Source organism: Zingiber officinale, chromosome 8A (assembly GCF_018446385.1).
Source record: "Zingiber officinale cultivar Zhangliang chromosome 8A, Zo_v1.1, whole genome shotgun sequence".
NCBI lineage: Eukaryota > Viridiplantae > Streptophyta > Magnoliopsida > Zingiberales > Zingiberaceae > Zingiber > Zingiber officinale.
This window is the reverse complement of record NC_056000.1, coordinates 81,817,427-81,833,389: the sequence shown is the minus strand read 5'-3', so window position 1 is coordinate 81,833,389 and position 15,963 is coordinate 81,817,427. Positions and strand designations below refer to the sequence as shown.

General features: G+C 44.6%; 1 protein-coding gene across 1 annotated transcript; it reads right to left on the bottom strand.

Annotated features, from left to right (window-relative positions):
* Positions 1–7,702: 7,702 nt before the first annotated feature.
* LOC122011014 (zinc finger CCCH domain-containing protein 17-like) lies at positions 7,703–9,234 on the bottom strand. Its single transcript, XM_042567462.1, has 6 exons — positions 8,824–9,234; positions 8,603–8,704; positions 8,341–8,436; positions 8,138–8,227; positions 7,911–8,012; positions 7,703–7,816 (listed from the first exon to the last, which is right to left on the bottom strand). Exons 1-6 carry the CDS (start codon positions 9,232–9,234, stop codon positions 7,703–7,705), a joined length of 915 nt encoding a protein of 304 aa, XP_042423396.1.
* Between the last annotated feature and the right edge of the window lie 6,729 nt (positions 9,235–15,963).

Here is a 15,963-nt window from a genome sequence, read left to right as displayed (position 1 = left end):
CTACTGGTGTATGAAATGAAAAATCGCCAGAAACTATAATCCCTCAATCTCTATTAAGGTCGATCATCGTCAGTGGTTAACCCCTCACATGTAACATGGCTACAACACCAAACAGATACCAGATACAAAGTGTCATAACTATCACAGTCAACAATGCATACACTAACTAAATAGTAGGATAACAGTATACCAACATACCTCCTATAGCTTGGAGATGTCCTGCTGCTGCCAGGTCCCAAAATTCGAAAAGTCACATCGAGAAGACCAAAACACAAAATCCGAAACACCGGGAAAATAAGACTTGTAAGCCGATCTCTGATACCAAATAAATTGGTATCAGATAAATCTCGAAAATCCAGAACACATAGCAAGTATCGTATACCTGCTCTGATACCACTAAATTGTCACGTCCCAGAGAATGGTCCCTGCCCGAAGAAATTTCGACAGCACCTCCCCTGTACGGCGGACAATCTGAATCATTTATACAAAGCCCTCAAGGCCACATATACCTCGGCCAACACGGCCGGAACAATAACAGTAATAAAAACATAACACAAAGTCATCCACGCAGTTTATATATATCATCAGCCCACTCGACTGGAACAAAACCAACACAACGGAAAATAACAGAAACCCAATACAAACCAAAGCAAAAAAACTGCTAGCCGGCTAGGCTTACACAACCAACAACCAATACAAAATACCACATAACAACATCAACACTCCAAAAACAAAACTGGAGTACAGAGCTAAACAAATTGATACATAAACAAACAAAACATAAGTGAAACCGATAAGTCTTCTGATGTGACGTGGGGAGCAACAGATAGGATATTCCAAGCGACACCAAAACCAACCTGGTACCTGAAAAAGATAGAGTCCACGGGGGTGAGTTCAACAACTCAGCGAATACCAATGGACATGAGTAGTAAGATATATCTAACAACAACAAACATGGAATACAGCTTCCTGATCATATATAGGGAATATGCAAAACTGAAAGGTAACTGAGGAAGCTGTACTCACCAGGAACTCCTATCCAGACAAAAGGGTCGTCAAACCGAAAGTGTCAATAATCCTGTATGCAGGTCAAAGGTATGCATCCAACCAAAATGCAGCAACCAAATGCAGCAAACACAATCACAAGAATATAAATGTATCAATACATATGATGCTAATGATGCGTCCTGGTCACCCCTGACGCCAGTCAGTCATCTCACACACAAATGGTGAGACCGAGTGGGTAGGGCTGTGACAACCGTGCACTCTGTCGTCACTGCTCCTGATGAGTGACCGAGTGGATGGGATGCTGTCGGAGTACTCCTGTCCTTTTACCCCAAATCATAAATGGGGGAGCGCAATGCTCTCATCTCCCGGTACACAATGACGAGGAGGTATCTCTGCTGGCTACCACGCTGAGTCTCCTGACCAACGGAGCCAAACAAAGTCCACCGTCTGCCGGCTACCACGCTGCTACACTAAATGCCAGCGGAACCAAACAGAGCGGAACTGTCTGCCGGCTACCACGCTGAGTCCTCAGACCAACGGAGCCAAACAGCAGAACTGCCACACACCTGTCTGATATACCACTAATCCATGAGTGGTGGTGTGTGCAGTACATGTAACTGGCGACGTGCTCAACCATAGTGGAGCCGACAATCGCGCAGCATGCAATCATGATGCATGACATTAAGCATAGCCATAACTAATCAGCATAACCATATCCATATATATATAATATGGGTATCACAGTATCAGTAAGTCAAACCCACGGATCCAGGGCATACAGGTCCTCTATGGTATAACAACCTAGATCCTGAACATATCCCCCTCCATAACATATGTACCAACAATATGCACAGACCAAAGAAAAAGGGTTGAGGTACAACCATCAGATATGACATACAAATATAGGTACACAAGCCAGGTATGGTATAAAAACCTAGATATCAGATAATCTAGATACACATGCCAGAAATAAAATCCAGAACCTAGTCCTAACCTCAGTAGAGCATGGTATGTCACTTACTCTAGGAACTAAGGTACTCATGGCAATAATCACGAGGTATATGTTAGTTAGAGCCCTAGAGCCAATCATTTGATGATTGTATGGACTCATTGTATCATATTCTTGTATATTAATAAAGGCATTTGTTTGGTTATTATACTTATTTGTATTAGTGCCAAATAGACTAAGTATAATAGCATCCTTGAGTAGAAGGTTCATACCTATATCAATCGATTAGTTGAATCGATAGAGAGATGATATAGGGAACACTACTCTAAATCATTCCTAGTCGAGTATTAACATTCAGGGACAATGTTAATGCAATAAGACTAGCATGTAGGTCAGCTCGATGACTTGATCTCACAAGTCATGGATATAGAGATATCATGCTGACACATGGGTATACATTGGAGAATGTATACTGAATGACCTGCCATGAGAAAGTATCATGGATCGTTATATGAGTGTCATATACTTTCTCATGTGGCTATTAGTATGACTATTAGTCCTTAGACCTGAAGTCACCATGGATCCCTACATAAGGAGTTATGTACTTTAGTTTCGTCAAACGTCACCCGTAACTGGGTGGACTATAAAGGCGATTACTGGGTATGTAACGAATTATACAGAGGGATGTGAGTGATGTAGATGGGATCTATCCCTCCCATATGACGGGAGCGACATCGCTATTCTTGATAGAGTGAGACCACGAAGTGCATGGCCATGCCCAAATGAGTCAACATTAGATGTTGAGCTCATTTGATCGAGTGAGTCTACTTGGAGTTCAAGATTTAGATTGATTAGAGGATGACACGGTCTATGCCTCACATTAATCAATCTAGATGTCTAGGATAGAATGACACTTGTCACATATTGTGAGGAGTCACAATTAGTAGTCACAAGGTGATGTTGGATCTCAACATTCTTGTAACTTGGGTAGCAATGATGTATTGCTAGATGCCGCTCATTGCTTATGTTTCTAAAGGAGTTTAGAAACATTGCCAACGTTACAAGAACCTATTGGGTCACACACAAAGAACAAGTGGATGGAGATTAGGTTCATATGATGAACCAATTGGATTAGGTTCATGTGATGAACCAAATTGGATTAAGAGTAATCCAAATTGGGCTAATTGAGTTAGACTCAAGTTGATTCATGTGTTCAATGAGTCTAATTTGGATTATGACTCATTGAATCAATTTAATTAAATGAATTAGATTCATTATATTAAGTTGGCTTGAATCAAATGGTTAGATTAGATCAACCATGAGAGAGATTTGGTCAAGTTTGACTTGATTTGAGAAGGAAGATCAAAGGTCTTTTTGAATTGACCATTTGCCACCTCATTTGTGAGTTGGCATAAGGTGGACCATTGATGATGCTCCACATCATCATGGTTGCACATGTGTGTGACACCTCATGGAGGTTACAAATCCCCTCTTTAATGGCCACATTAAATGGGAAGGGGGTTACACACACATGAAGGAGAGTGAATGCAATTCATTCTCATTCATTCCATCTTCTTCCTCCTTAGCTCTCTCTTGCTTTCTCCTCTCTTTTGGTCGTGGGTTCCATGAAGGGAGAGAAGGTGGTTGAGTTGTATTCCAAGAGAAGAAAGAAAGGGTAAAGGTCACAAAAGAGGAGACTACTTCTTGAGTGTAAGAGTTTCCTTTCTTCTTTCTTTTTCCCTCCATTTAAATCCTATCCGAGAGCTCTAGAAAGTGCTAGCACACTTGGGGCTCTCTTCTCCATCCTTTGAGTGTGAGAGACACTCCTTGTTCGTGTGGATATCACTAGAGAAGTATCTACCTTGATACTTTGGAGATCCGACAAGTACCTTGGACGAGCGGGATTTTGCAAGGGCACGCATCGAAGGTAAAATGGTTTTTTCCTTTGTAGATCTACTGTAGATCGTAGTATAAAACTCGTATTTGTGTTTTCGAATTTTTTTTCCTTGCACGGATCTACGGCTTTGGGTGATTCGGGGTTTCCGCGACGCGAAAAGCGGTTTTCGCGGCCCGAAAAACCCAACAGTATAAACATGGATACCTAGCAAGCAACAAAACAGAACATGCTATGATATCAAACTGACATACAAAAGACAATCATGATTATTGCTTGTAGCTATAAAATACTATGCATATCCGAATGACAATATCATAAAAGATAAGTCAAGAGGTACCCGCCTCCAATAGAAGGGTCCAATCCGGTCCAAATCCGACGTCGAGATGCTCGTCTCGCGTCAAAGTCCTGTAATATCAAACATATGCGGATTTAGCTAATACCCTTATGCATTTAATTAGCTAACCAACCATTAATCCAAATCCAACTAAGTTTAACTTAACCCATTTCACCATTACAAACCAACTCTAATATATAAATGAAATCACCTCTAACACTTACCTAATTTACCCTCCTCTGTTGAATCACAGCCGGTGAAGTTTCTGCCAGAAATATGTTCCCGACACTGCAAACAAAACTACCATCAGAGGCATCCATCTCAGTCAACACCATATCCACAAGCCCTAAACTCTACGAATCCAGAACTCAAACCAAACAACTTACCCACTTCAGTATTTAGCTTAACACAAAACCTTACCCAAATTTTCTGATGACTCAGCGCTGCTCAAATCCTGAAGAACTTACCATCGAGATCCGGAGAAGCTGCTGTGGGAAAAACAGTGACAAGTACCACAGTTGTCAGCCAACAAGTTCAACACAGAATCCAAATCAAAAATCCAAATACCTCTTTTTGCCTTACCTAACTCGATACCCCTTATTTTCCCCTCTATCGGCGGCTGGTGGAGAAGAAGGACCCGGTGGTGAGGTCCAGGGCACGGGTGAAGCAACTAAGCTTGGATCTTTACCTCTGGTTAAATCCCAACTTGTGCAGAAGTGTGCCTCTGATCGGGAACACCAGAAAGGGGTCGGCGATGCACAGTACAGAGGACAAGAAGAGGGTGATAGGAGATGGTTAGGGCATGGCTCTGGGTTTTGGAGGCGACGATGCTGTTCGGCACTGGAGGAATTGGTGCCGGCAGTGAAAGGGATTCTGCTAGGGCACGCGGCGACTGGTGCCGGACCTGGTGGCCGGCGCTCGGCCTCGTCTCATCGCTGCAACACGACTCGAGTAGAAGACGGCGGTGTGCAGCGGTGAAGAGAGGGAGTAGGTGCCAATCGGAGTCAAGGAAGATGAGCAGTGACTGCTTGCGGCAGTGAGTGGAGAAGAGAAATAAAGGAGAGGAGGAGAAGAAATGGTTGTGCGGCGCCGGTTGGGGAATCAGTTAGGGCAGGGAGTCGGCAGGGGAAGAAGACTCGGGCGCGAGTTCGGGGAAGGAAACGAAGAAGAATAGAAAATAAAATAAAAAGAAAAGTAATTACTAAAAATAAACATTTCCTCGCTTAAAGGGATAATCTAAACAGGCTTTTCCGGACCCCATTTTTATCCCCGTAAACACGTCCATACGGTCTCCGAAAAATTCCCGAAAAATTTCCAAAAATTCCGAAAAATTCCTTATTATTATTTGCCCCTTTTCCGGTATTTTACAATGGATATTGACATAATGTTTTACTATCTTGGGATTAAAGTGAAGCAACGAATTGATAGCATATTTATTTCTCAAGAAGGATATGCTAAAGAAATTCTCAAGAAGTTTGATATGAAAAATTGCAAGCCGGTCGAGACACCCGTGGAGCGTGGAATCAAGCCACACATGAATCAAGATGGTGGAAAAGTTGATTCAACTTTATTCAAGAGTCTTGTTGGCTTGAGGTATCTAACCTGTACAAGATCGGATACTACTTCACATTTGAAAATTGCCATAAGAATTCTTCGCTACATCAAAGATACAATTAATTATAGTATCTTGTATGCTTTCTCGGACAACTTTATGTTTGTTGGCTATTGTGATAATGATTGGACTGGTGATATTGATAGTCAAAAAAGTACTACTGGGTTTGCTTTCTTTATGAAAAATTCCGTTTTTACTTGGAATTTTAAGAAGCAACCTATTGTGACTCCTTTTACTTGTGAGGCGGAGTATGTAGTTGTTTTCTTGTGTTTGTCATGCTATTTGGTTAAGAAGTTTGTTGAAAGAATTGAATCTGTCACAAGAAGATCCGACGGAGACTTATGTTGATAATAAATCTGCAATTGCATTGGCCAAGAATCTAGTGTTTCATGAAAGAAGCAAGCATATTGATACAAGACATCATTTTATTCGAGATTGTATATTGAAGGAAGAAGTGAAACTTGAATACGTGAAGTCAAAAGATCAAGTTACCGACCATTGAAATTTGATGTTTTCAAGAAACTTCTTTTTTTGCTTGGAGTAATAAATCTGATTTAAGAAGGTATGTTAAAAATATAAATCATAATTAAATTTATTTAATATTATGTGCATGAATATTGGAGGATTCATGAATGACTCTTTGGATGATGCATGTAGGTCATTTAATAATGATTCATGTATTTATGTAGATACATCTTGGGTACTCTCTATAAATATCCTATGTATTTAATAATTTAGAGATGAAGAAAATAAGAAGAAATAGTTTCCTCCATCTCGAGTGTTATAATTTTATTTTTATGCTCTTCATCTGCTAACAGTGAAAGCCAAATAAAACTAACAACATCTCCCTCATAGATAACCAGTTGAATACATAAGCCGAGCATGTTAAATGTCTTGAGCAAGAGAATTCATGTATCAACTACAAATACAATAATAAGTATATATATACACAGAGTGAAAATTACAAGCTAAGTAATGAAAAAAAGAATGTTTATATATATTAACAAAATGTTTCCAGTACAACAATTAATGTCTCAAGTAGAGAAGGAAACTAATTAATCAGCTGGACAAGCTCCAAACTCTAAGCTCTCCAGTGGCATCGCCGGTAAAGAATAAACAACTAGGGTCACTTTTGACCAACTTCAACTCCTCACTAAAGTGAATTTGGCCCCTCCGCGTGAATCTGCAAAACAAGAACAAAGATTAAAGATTATGCTTATCGATTCTCTCATAATTTCAAAAGAATAAACATGATGATAAATCAATCTTAAATTAGCACATACGATGGCAAATCATAGAGACAAACGGAACGATCACTGCGTGCACATATCAATACTGACTTAGCATTAGCATCGCTAATGCCGCAAAGAGAAATCACGCCCTGAAGAAACAAAAAGTAATTGAAGGTGAAATAACGATCACTAGAATATTAAAACTAGCTAGCTAGTGGGAATATTAAAAATTACTCACATTATTTTCTTGATGTGTATAAACTAGTTGCAACTGTTGACTTCCTTCGGAAGTGGCCCAAATCTGTACAAAGAAAAATTAAATGATTATTATAAATAAATGTTAATATTAAATCATGTACAATATAATAAATGAAACAATAAAGCAAGGAATATACTACTAACTTTTATTGAGTTATCAAGAGAGCAAGATAGGATATACGGTCCCCATGAAAGCAGCGACATCACTGATGATGTATGACCATTAATTGTTTGTATGCATTGTAACGAAGTGAGATCCCACACCTGGAGTCAAGTAAAAATAAAGGGATTAATTATAAAATGACCATGCAGTATTCGAACATTTAATAAAAATAAAAATCATAATAATAATAATTGTTGTTGTTGTAATACCTTAATTGTGTGATCCATAGAACCGGAATAGAGTTTATCTTCATGCACTAGCAGTGACACTACTGGAAGTAGATGCCCATCGAGAGATGCCATCGGCTGTTCTGTAATTAATTCTTCTGAATTGAATTGCATGCCAAGCCAAAATGGAGCCATCCTGTAACAATAAATACAAAAATGAGATTTATTGCATGAAAAGTCACATCAAATAATTTAATATTAAAACGTGATTAAAAATAATATATATATACCTGGATACCAGCAAAAACGAATCCATTCGAAGCAGCTATAGCATGAACTTGTCCTCCAAGCTCTTCGATTATATACTGAGTTTTGGTATGTGAATTGTAGGCCTGTCAATAAATTAATTAATTAAAATAAGATCAATTAGTAAGTCATTAAACGAAAACAATTTAATGAAATGTGAAAATAAATAAATAAATAAATAAATATATATATATGAGTCAGAAGTTCTCACTTGGAAAGAATCGAAGACGCCCATAAAGCTCCAATGTTGCTCAGTGAGGAGGGCTCCAACTTCAGCACCCATAATGTTTACACGGACACGCTGGAAAATGTTTAATGATTTTTAAGTAAACAAATTAATTAAAGAGGTAGTTAATTAATAATGTTAAACAGAAGTTATATATTAATTAAATTCCATAAAATTAATTAATTAACCTGTCCGGTGAGTGAATCCCAGACGCTGATGGTTCCATCTTTGCTTCCTAGGAGCAATCTGTTTGTATCGGATGCTAATGCGATCCCAGATATGGCCTGTTAATTCCATCACCAAATCAATTAATAAAAACGAGCTAGAATTAATTAAATGAATAAGAATTCATGAAACAATTAATTAAAGAAAAAATTAAATGACTAAAGAATTTATAAAATTCAAACAATTTTTTTTTAAAAAAAATATTATTATATCGGTAATTATCACCTGTTGATGCCCCCGGAGCGTGGCCAGAAGAGAGCAATTGCTCTCGTTACGAACCGTGTCCCTGTCAGCGGCGATCTTATTCTTATCATCAGCGATGACCTGCTACATCAGAATAATAAGATATAATTAAATGAACAACAATATAATTGAATTTGAACAAATAATAATAATAATAATAATAATAATAATAATAATAAATAAATAAATAAATAAATAAAAACCGAGATGATGACCTGCTGATTCGCTGGGGCAGTGTCGGCGACTATCTCGTCGGCGAATGACTCAACAGGTCTCGGTCTCTCAACAGTAGAGAGGTTGGCTCCGGAGGAAGCATGCGGCGAAACAACGGAGGAAGCAGTATTCTCTCCCCTCCATGCGAGATCGGTCTTGTCGTTTGTCACCGGAGCAGAGGGAGGCTGCAGGTTGTGCTTGCCCTTTGTTGCCGGAGATGACAACGGGGTCTGCAGATTGCGCTTGGTGTTTTTCTCCGGAGCAGATGGGGGCTGTTCGGCGTGGAGGAAACGACAAGGTCGACGGTTGCATCGACCCGCGCGCCAGAAGACGCAAGGGACCGCCACCGGCGGTTTCTGAAGAACCACCCTCTTGTTGCGAAGGAGAACACACGATTCCATCTCCGCCGCAATTGATCGAGAGAAAAGAGTTGTGGATTGGGGAGGAAGGAATTGAAGAATGATTACGAACACGCTAGGTTAAAACATTTATATGTAATCCTAAAAATGGCGGGATGTTTGATAATTAGGCGGGTTAATGTCAGTGCCACTGGGCTATTTACTCAACTTTAAGTCTAACACTTTTTAAAATTAAATCGTTAGTTTTTAAACTTTATAAGTAAAAAAGTTAAATCTTATCCATAAATGATACTTTAGAAACACTCTACTAAACCAATTACATCTTGACTTGGATATTAAGGATGATTATGGATTGCCAATGATTTTTTTATCCAAATTAAATTCAGCTGGTAATATTTAAAATTATCGTACAAATTAAATTTGATCAATAAAAAATTAAAATGATCGACAAAATAAATTTTAGCGGTAAATAATTATAATAATTGATTGATGCGGTAATGATGAGGGATCCTACCCTGCTTTCACGGTGGAGGTCAAAGGAGGTCAAAGTCAAGGCAGTTAACGTATATAAGGCATCGGCCGGTCGGGCGAAGCATTCCCCGACTGGGAGAAAGGATCCGATCCACCGTCACCCTCGACACGAGGAGCATTCAAACATCTGATGCTCAAGGGAGAACGATGTGCAGAAGCCGAGCCGGGCGACTACCCCGCTCACCCCAGCAGCAGACTCAACATCAGTCGAGCGCCCGGACAATGAGCTTCCGGTCGAGCGATAATCCCGCTCAGCCCAGCGATAGATCACGAGGATAGAGGATTTCCGGCCGAATAGCTATCCCACTCGACCCGACAACAGACAGTATATGGGCAGTGGACTTCCGGCCGAGCGACTATTCCGCTTGACCTGACAACAAATAGCACGTCGACAGTGGAGTTCCGGCCGAGCAGCTATTCCGCTCGGCCAAGCAACAGACACAGCAAGATATCTTTTGACTTCCTTTGGGAGCTTGTGCCGCTGACAGGCGACATGGTCAGATAGAGGATCGTACGACGGAAGCTTCCACTGTCACTTCAGAGATATGCTCGGCCCGTTAAGGTACTATATCAGGGACACTTTACTGACACGTCTTTTCAGGGAAAGCTTTTGTTGGTACAGTTAGCACTAACGGTCTAACTCAAATTTTGATGAATGACAAAATATGTTAAGTTAGTTTCGTTGTTATCTAACACTCTGACTGAGTGTGCAGGAGAAGTCCAGACAGGTCGACGGGCCCACCTGATGTCTGGCGCGAAGCTTAGCTAGGTCGACGGACCGACCGGATAGCTGGCACGAAGTCTAAATGGGTCGATGAGCTGACCAGACGTTTAACACGAAGTCCAGCTTAGTCGACGGACTGATCGGATAGCTGGCACGAAGCCCAGACGAGTCGAAGGGTTGACCGTGTTAGGACCTTCGGATGCGGCTAGAGAGGGGGGGTGTGAATAGCCGACCTCAAATTATCGTTTCTTCCTACAATTTAGGTTAGCGCAGCGGAAATACAATGTAGAAACGAAAAGTGGAGAAGATCAAACCTCAAACACGATGATGTAACGAGGTTCGGAGATGATACTCCTACTCCTCGGCGTGTCCGTAAGGTGGACGAAGCCTATCAATCCGTCGGTGGATGAGACCCCGGAAAACCGGCTAACAACAACTCCTTCTGGGTGGAGAAACCTCGCCACAAACTCTTTTGCAACAGCAATAAAGGAGTACAAGATAGAGCAAGAAAACAAGAAGAATATGAATGTAACAACACTTTGCTTGTCTTCTTGTCGACTGGAGTTCGATGAAGCAACAACTTCACGATGCCAGCAGCAACTGATCAGCAAACCAGCCGAGGGAAGCTCACACGAAGCTTCAGAAACACAGAGCTCAGCAAAGCTCAGATCGCAAGAGTGAGGAACAAGAAGAACTCTTCTCTGTAGAGGCCCTCGACCTCGATATATATCATGCCTGTGAAGAAGACAAAGAGCAACACAATCTGGCGGTTGTGTAGCGGCTGAGCTGAACCGATCGGGCTCCAACTGATCGATGCAGGAGACTCTGATCGATGCGTGGACCGATCGGGCCGATCGGTCCCGGATCGATCAACCAACTCTCACAGAGTTGGCTTGTCTGATCGATGCGTGGACCGATCGACTATAGATGGATCGGTCCGCGACCGATCCCCTCCTATCGCTCTCTGAAGTCCATCGCTTCCTGATCGGTCTACAGACCGATCAGTTAACCCACAGAAACATTCTGTTTGGTTACTGATCGGTCACCAGACCGATCCAGACAATCAGAGTATCACTGGATCGGTCACCAGACCGATCCAATGCCTTAGAGCTTCCCAGCCCTAAACCCTAAAGCCTTCCCGGTCTAGAGAACGAGCTACCGAGCCCTCTCCGACTTCCACGTTCGGTCCAGAGAACGAGCTACCGAGCCCTCTCTGACTTAGTCCGGAGAACGAGCTACCGAGCCCTCTCCGACTTCATCCGGTCCAGAGAACGAGCTCCCGAGCCCTCTCTGACCTAGTCCGGAGAACGAGCTACCGAGCCCTCTCCGACTTCGTCCGGTCCAGAGAACGAGCTCCCGAGCCCTCTCTGACCTAGTTCGGAGAATGAGCTGCCGAGCCCTCTCCGACTTCGTCATCTGGTCCAGAGAACGAGCTCCCGAGCCCTCTCTGACCTGGTCCGGAGAACGAGCTGTCGAGCCCTCTCCGACTTCCCATGCCAAGCTTCCATACTTTGGACTTTTCCCGTGCCAAGCTCCTTGCTTGGACTTTTCCGTGCCAAGTCTCCATACTTGGACTTTTCCCGTGCCAAGCTCCCTACTTGGACTTTTCCGTGCCAAGTCTCCATACTTGGACTTTACCCGAATCAGGTCAACTCAAGTCGGGTCAACCAGGTCAACCTTGACCAAAGGTTGCACCCACAATCTCCCAAGTTTGTATTCTTGTCAAACATCAAGATACAACTTTTCTATTCTCGTCAAACATCAAAATACACCTCGAGTCAGGTCAACTCGAGTCGGGTCAACTAGGTCAACCTTGACCTAAGGTTGCATCAACAGACCGGGCGTCTGGCAGGTAAGTGAAGGTAAGTCACTAAAGGGGAGTGACTGTGAGGACGCGTTCCCGGGAAGGGAACATTAGGCGTCGATCCGACTTAGATCCATTTCGGATATCTAAGTCGAGATCGTGACTATATTCCGGTCTCGAAGAGACGGAATCTAATTACTACTCTATTCTTTAACTATGCTAACACTTTATTTTGCAGGGTAATTTGCATTTTGCCTCGGACTAACTCTTTTTTGCAGGTTGTTGAAAAGTGGAGGTCCAGGCGCCCGGAATGCAAAGTTTATCCCCAACAAGCTTCGCCACGTGGAGCACCCTGGTTGACTCGGCTACGTCATTGATCCTGTCCGAACCAGGGGTCAACGAACGCTGGGGATGCGGCGCTCCCTGCTAGATCCTCGAATGCTCCGGCGAACCTGCAACAAAACCGAGCCGGGAGGGGTGTCCCGGCGACGGCCCTCCGACGCTCAAGTCAGGCGAGGAATAACAAAGAGGTGGCTTAGAAACAGAAGACTTGTGTACCTCCGGTTGAAGAAGTGGAGGCCTTATATAGACTTCTAAGGAGGCTGACGTACATATACCGAGGCACACACACGTGTCCTCAACCCATACCCAGTATGGGCTTGTCAGAGGAGCTTGCCTGACTCCTTACTGCGCGTACACGTCTTTGATGGGACAGTGAGCACGTCTTTGATGGGACAGTGAGCCCATGTCCTAAGATCCTGCATATCATCTGCTGTCAGAAGATGTTTCTATCCTTGCCTTTTCTTACTCCCCGTCGATCATCCGACCGGTCGGCAGTTTCCTCGCGTCCGGCCGATCGGGTGTTCTGATCCGCGCGGGAGCTTCCTGGTCATGTGCTCTCTGGACTGTTTGCAGCGTTGATGTTTTATTCCTTCGCCTGCTCGGCCTTTCCTACTGTTCATCATGAGCGTCGGAACCCCGACTCCGGCGGGGTGTATTGCTTCCGCTCGGAAGCTTCAGCTGGTCGTCGCCCTCCTTATCCGCCCGGCCAAGGCCTTTGGCCCTCCTAGCAGCGTTGACTCTGCTAAATGGGGTCCCCCATTCTTACTGCCGGATCACTTGCCTCCTCTTCAAGTCTAGTCGAAGGAGGCAGTGAGTCCGACTGACTGGACTATGTGTCCGAACGGGCGGTCGTCGCCTTACCGCCGCTTATGATATACCTAGAGCCGTTCGGCCCTCATAACTCATCATCCGCTCAGCTCTTCGTTCTGGATGTCTTGGTGTCCAGCGTGGATGTTTGCTTGTCTAAGTCTTCTCGAAAATCGTGCAAATCCTTTCCATTAAGTCGAAGCATGCGCGGTATGGGCGCATTAATTGCGCCTGGTGGCAGAGCGCCACGTGGCTCTTCTCGCGTGACGGTGATGATCTGTACGATGGGACGTCGATTGTTTTGAAATGGACGGCCTGATGGCGTCCTTGTTTCCCGTGACCTGGATCGGACGGTGGAGGCCAATCGACTTCGGCCGTATAAAGCGCTAGTCCTCCTCCTCCGCCGCATCTTTGCTCGTGCTTTGTCCTCCTACCTCCTCTGCTGCTGCGGCCTCCGGCGATCCAGTTCCCGTTTTGCGGCGGCTACCATCTCACCGGCGATCTTCTCCGCCCATCTCCTTCTTAGTGAGCCTTCTTTCCTCGCTTACCAGGTCTTTCCCAATCGTTTCACCTCTCTTTCGCTGCTATCCTTTTGTCTTTTCGAGATGGCGAGCTCTTCCGAACCCATTACCCATGTTCACGGTCCATGGTATATGAGTATGGAAAGTAAATTTGACGAGGAGGGCGCTCGGCGTCTTGTTCGGACGTACGGGATCCCGGACGACCATGAAATAGTTATAGCCGACCCGACCGATCGGCCCCATAACCCGTCGATCGGTACCATTTGCTTTTTTCTAGACCAATTCCAGGGCGGCCTTAGATTTCCTACCCATCGCTTTATTTTGGAGGTTTGTAATTATTTCCGCATCCCGCTCGGCCAACTTGTGCCGAACTCCTTTAGGTTGCTGAGCGGGGTGGTTGTCCTCTTTAAGCTGCACAGTATCCCACTTGACCCCAAAATATTCCACTTCTTCTTCTACCCCAAACAATCCGAGTTGGGCACCTTTATTTTCCAAAGTAGAATAGGCTTCAAATTTTTTGATAATATGCCGACCTCCAACAAGCACTGGAAGGAGTTTTTCTTCTATATGCGACTTCCCGAGCGGCCAGCATTCCGAACTAAATGGCAGACCGCCGTGCCGACCTAGCCGGAGCTCGGCAAATTCAGAAGCAATCCAGCCTACCTTCATGCGGCAAACTGGTTGTCCGGTCAGCGGTACAAAATCGACCAGTTGCTTCTCAAGGGGGTGTTGTACATTTTTGGATTGTCTCCCGTTTGGGCCAATCTTCCCTACCGCATGAGTAAGGACTCTTCACTCACTTCGCCTTTTTTTGTCTAACTGATTTCAATTTTTTCTACTGCAGCTGAAGTCATGTGGCGCTCCAAGGCCACCGATCATCTGAAGTTGAAGGCCGTGGAAATTGAGGCGGCGACTAAAAAAGAACTCGCCGAGCGGGGTCTAATCCCCAGCCGCCCGGCAGCTACAGGAGAGGGGGGACGCAGTCCGCCCCTGAAACAGAAGTTACTCCATCCTCTTCAACAGAGGTTGAGGCGGATCCTGTTTCCTCTGCCCCAGCCGAGCTGGGAGTCCCCCAGGCCGGGGATTCACCACTGGAAGCTCGGCGGAAATGTCGAAGAGACCTTAGCCTTCCGCCGACCCAAGAGGGCGAACCACAGGCGCCGATCGACCTCACTTCGCCAGATCGCACGCCGTCGAGGATCGGGACCCCATTGGCCTCGCCCACTGCACAGCCCTCTGGCTCTCCCCCACGGACTCGCCGTCGCTTACGACGGTTGGGCGAAACTTCAACCATTGGAGAGTCCTCGGGGCAGGCGACTGCGGCTAAGGAAGTGCCGGCCGGCCACCCAACCATCAAGACTACCCTTCGATTCCCATCGGAGGAATATTTATTATCTGCCGATCGGCCATCAAGCCCCGTTCATGAAATAACTTTGACAGGTCCGATCGCCAAACTCTTCGAGGACGCCCAGATTCAAGTGGCCCTCATGACGCCCAAGCAGCTCGGCGATAACAACATGCAGCAGGCCACTCAGGTAAATTCATTTTTCTTTCTGTGCCATGCTACTGTCCGGTTCCTCATTTTATTATTTCCCTTACAGCGCTGGGCTGAGCAAATCGCCACTAGCCATCGGCTAGCCGAGCTGGAAGATCTCCTGGAGAAACTCCAAGTGTCGGGGGGTCCATCAGCCGAGCGGGAGAAACAAACCCTCGAGGCCGAACAGAAGAAGTCCGCCGACCTGTCTACAGAGGTGGCTCGGCTAGAGGGCCAAGTCAAGAAGTGCGAAGCGGATGCCAAATGCGCTACTGCCCGGAAGAAGCGAGCGATAGCTGATCTGGACAAGCTGAAAGTAGATGTCCGTGCGCTAGATCAGCGATCCAAGGATCTGGAGGCCCAGCTGAACGCCGAGCGGGAATACCGTTCGGCAGAACGCACAAAGGCTGAAATGGACTTGAAGGCAGTCCAAGATTCCTTAACCGCTTCCCGGGCGGTACTCAAAAAATATAAGGAGGGAGAGCCGAGCCGCCTATTAGCAGCGCGC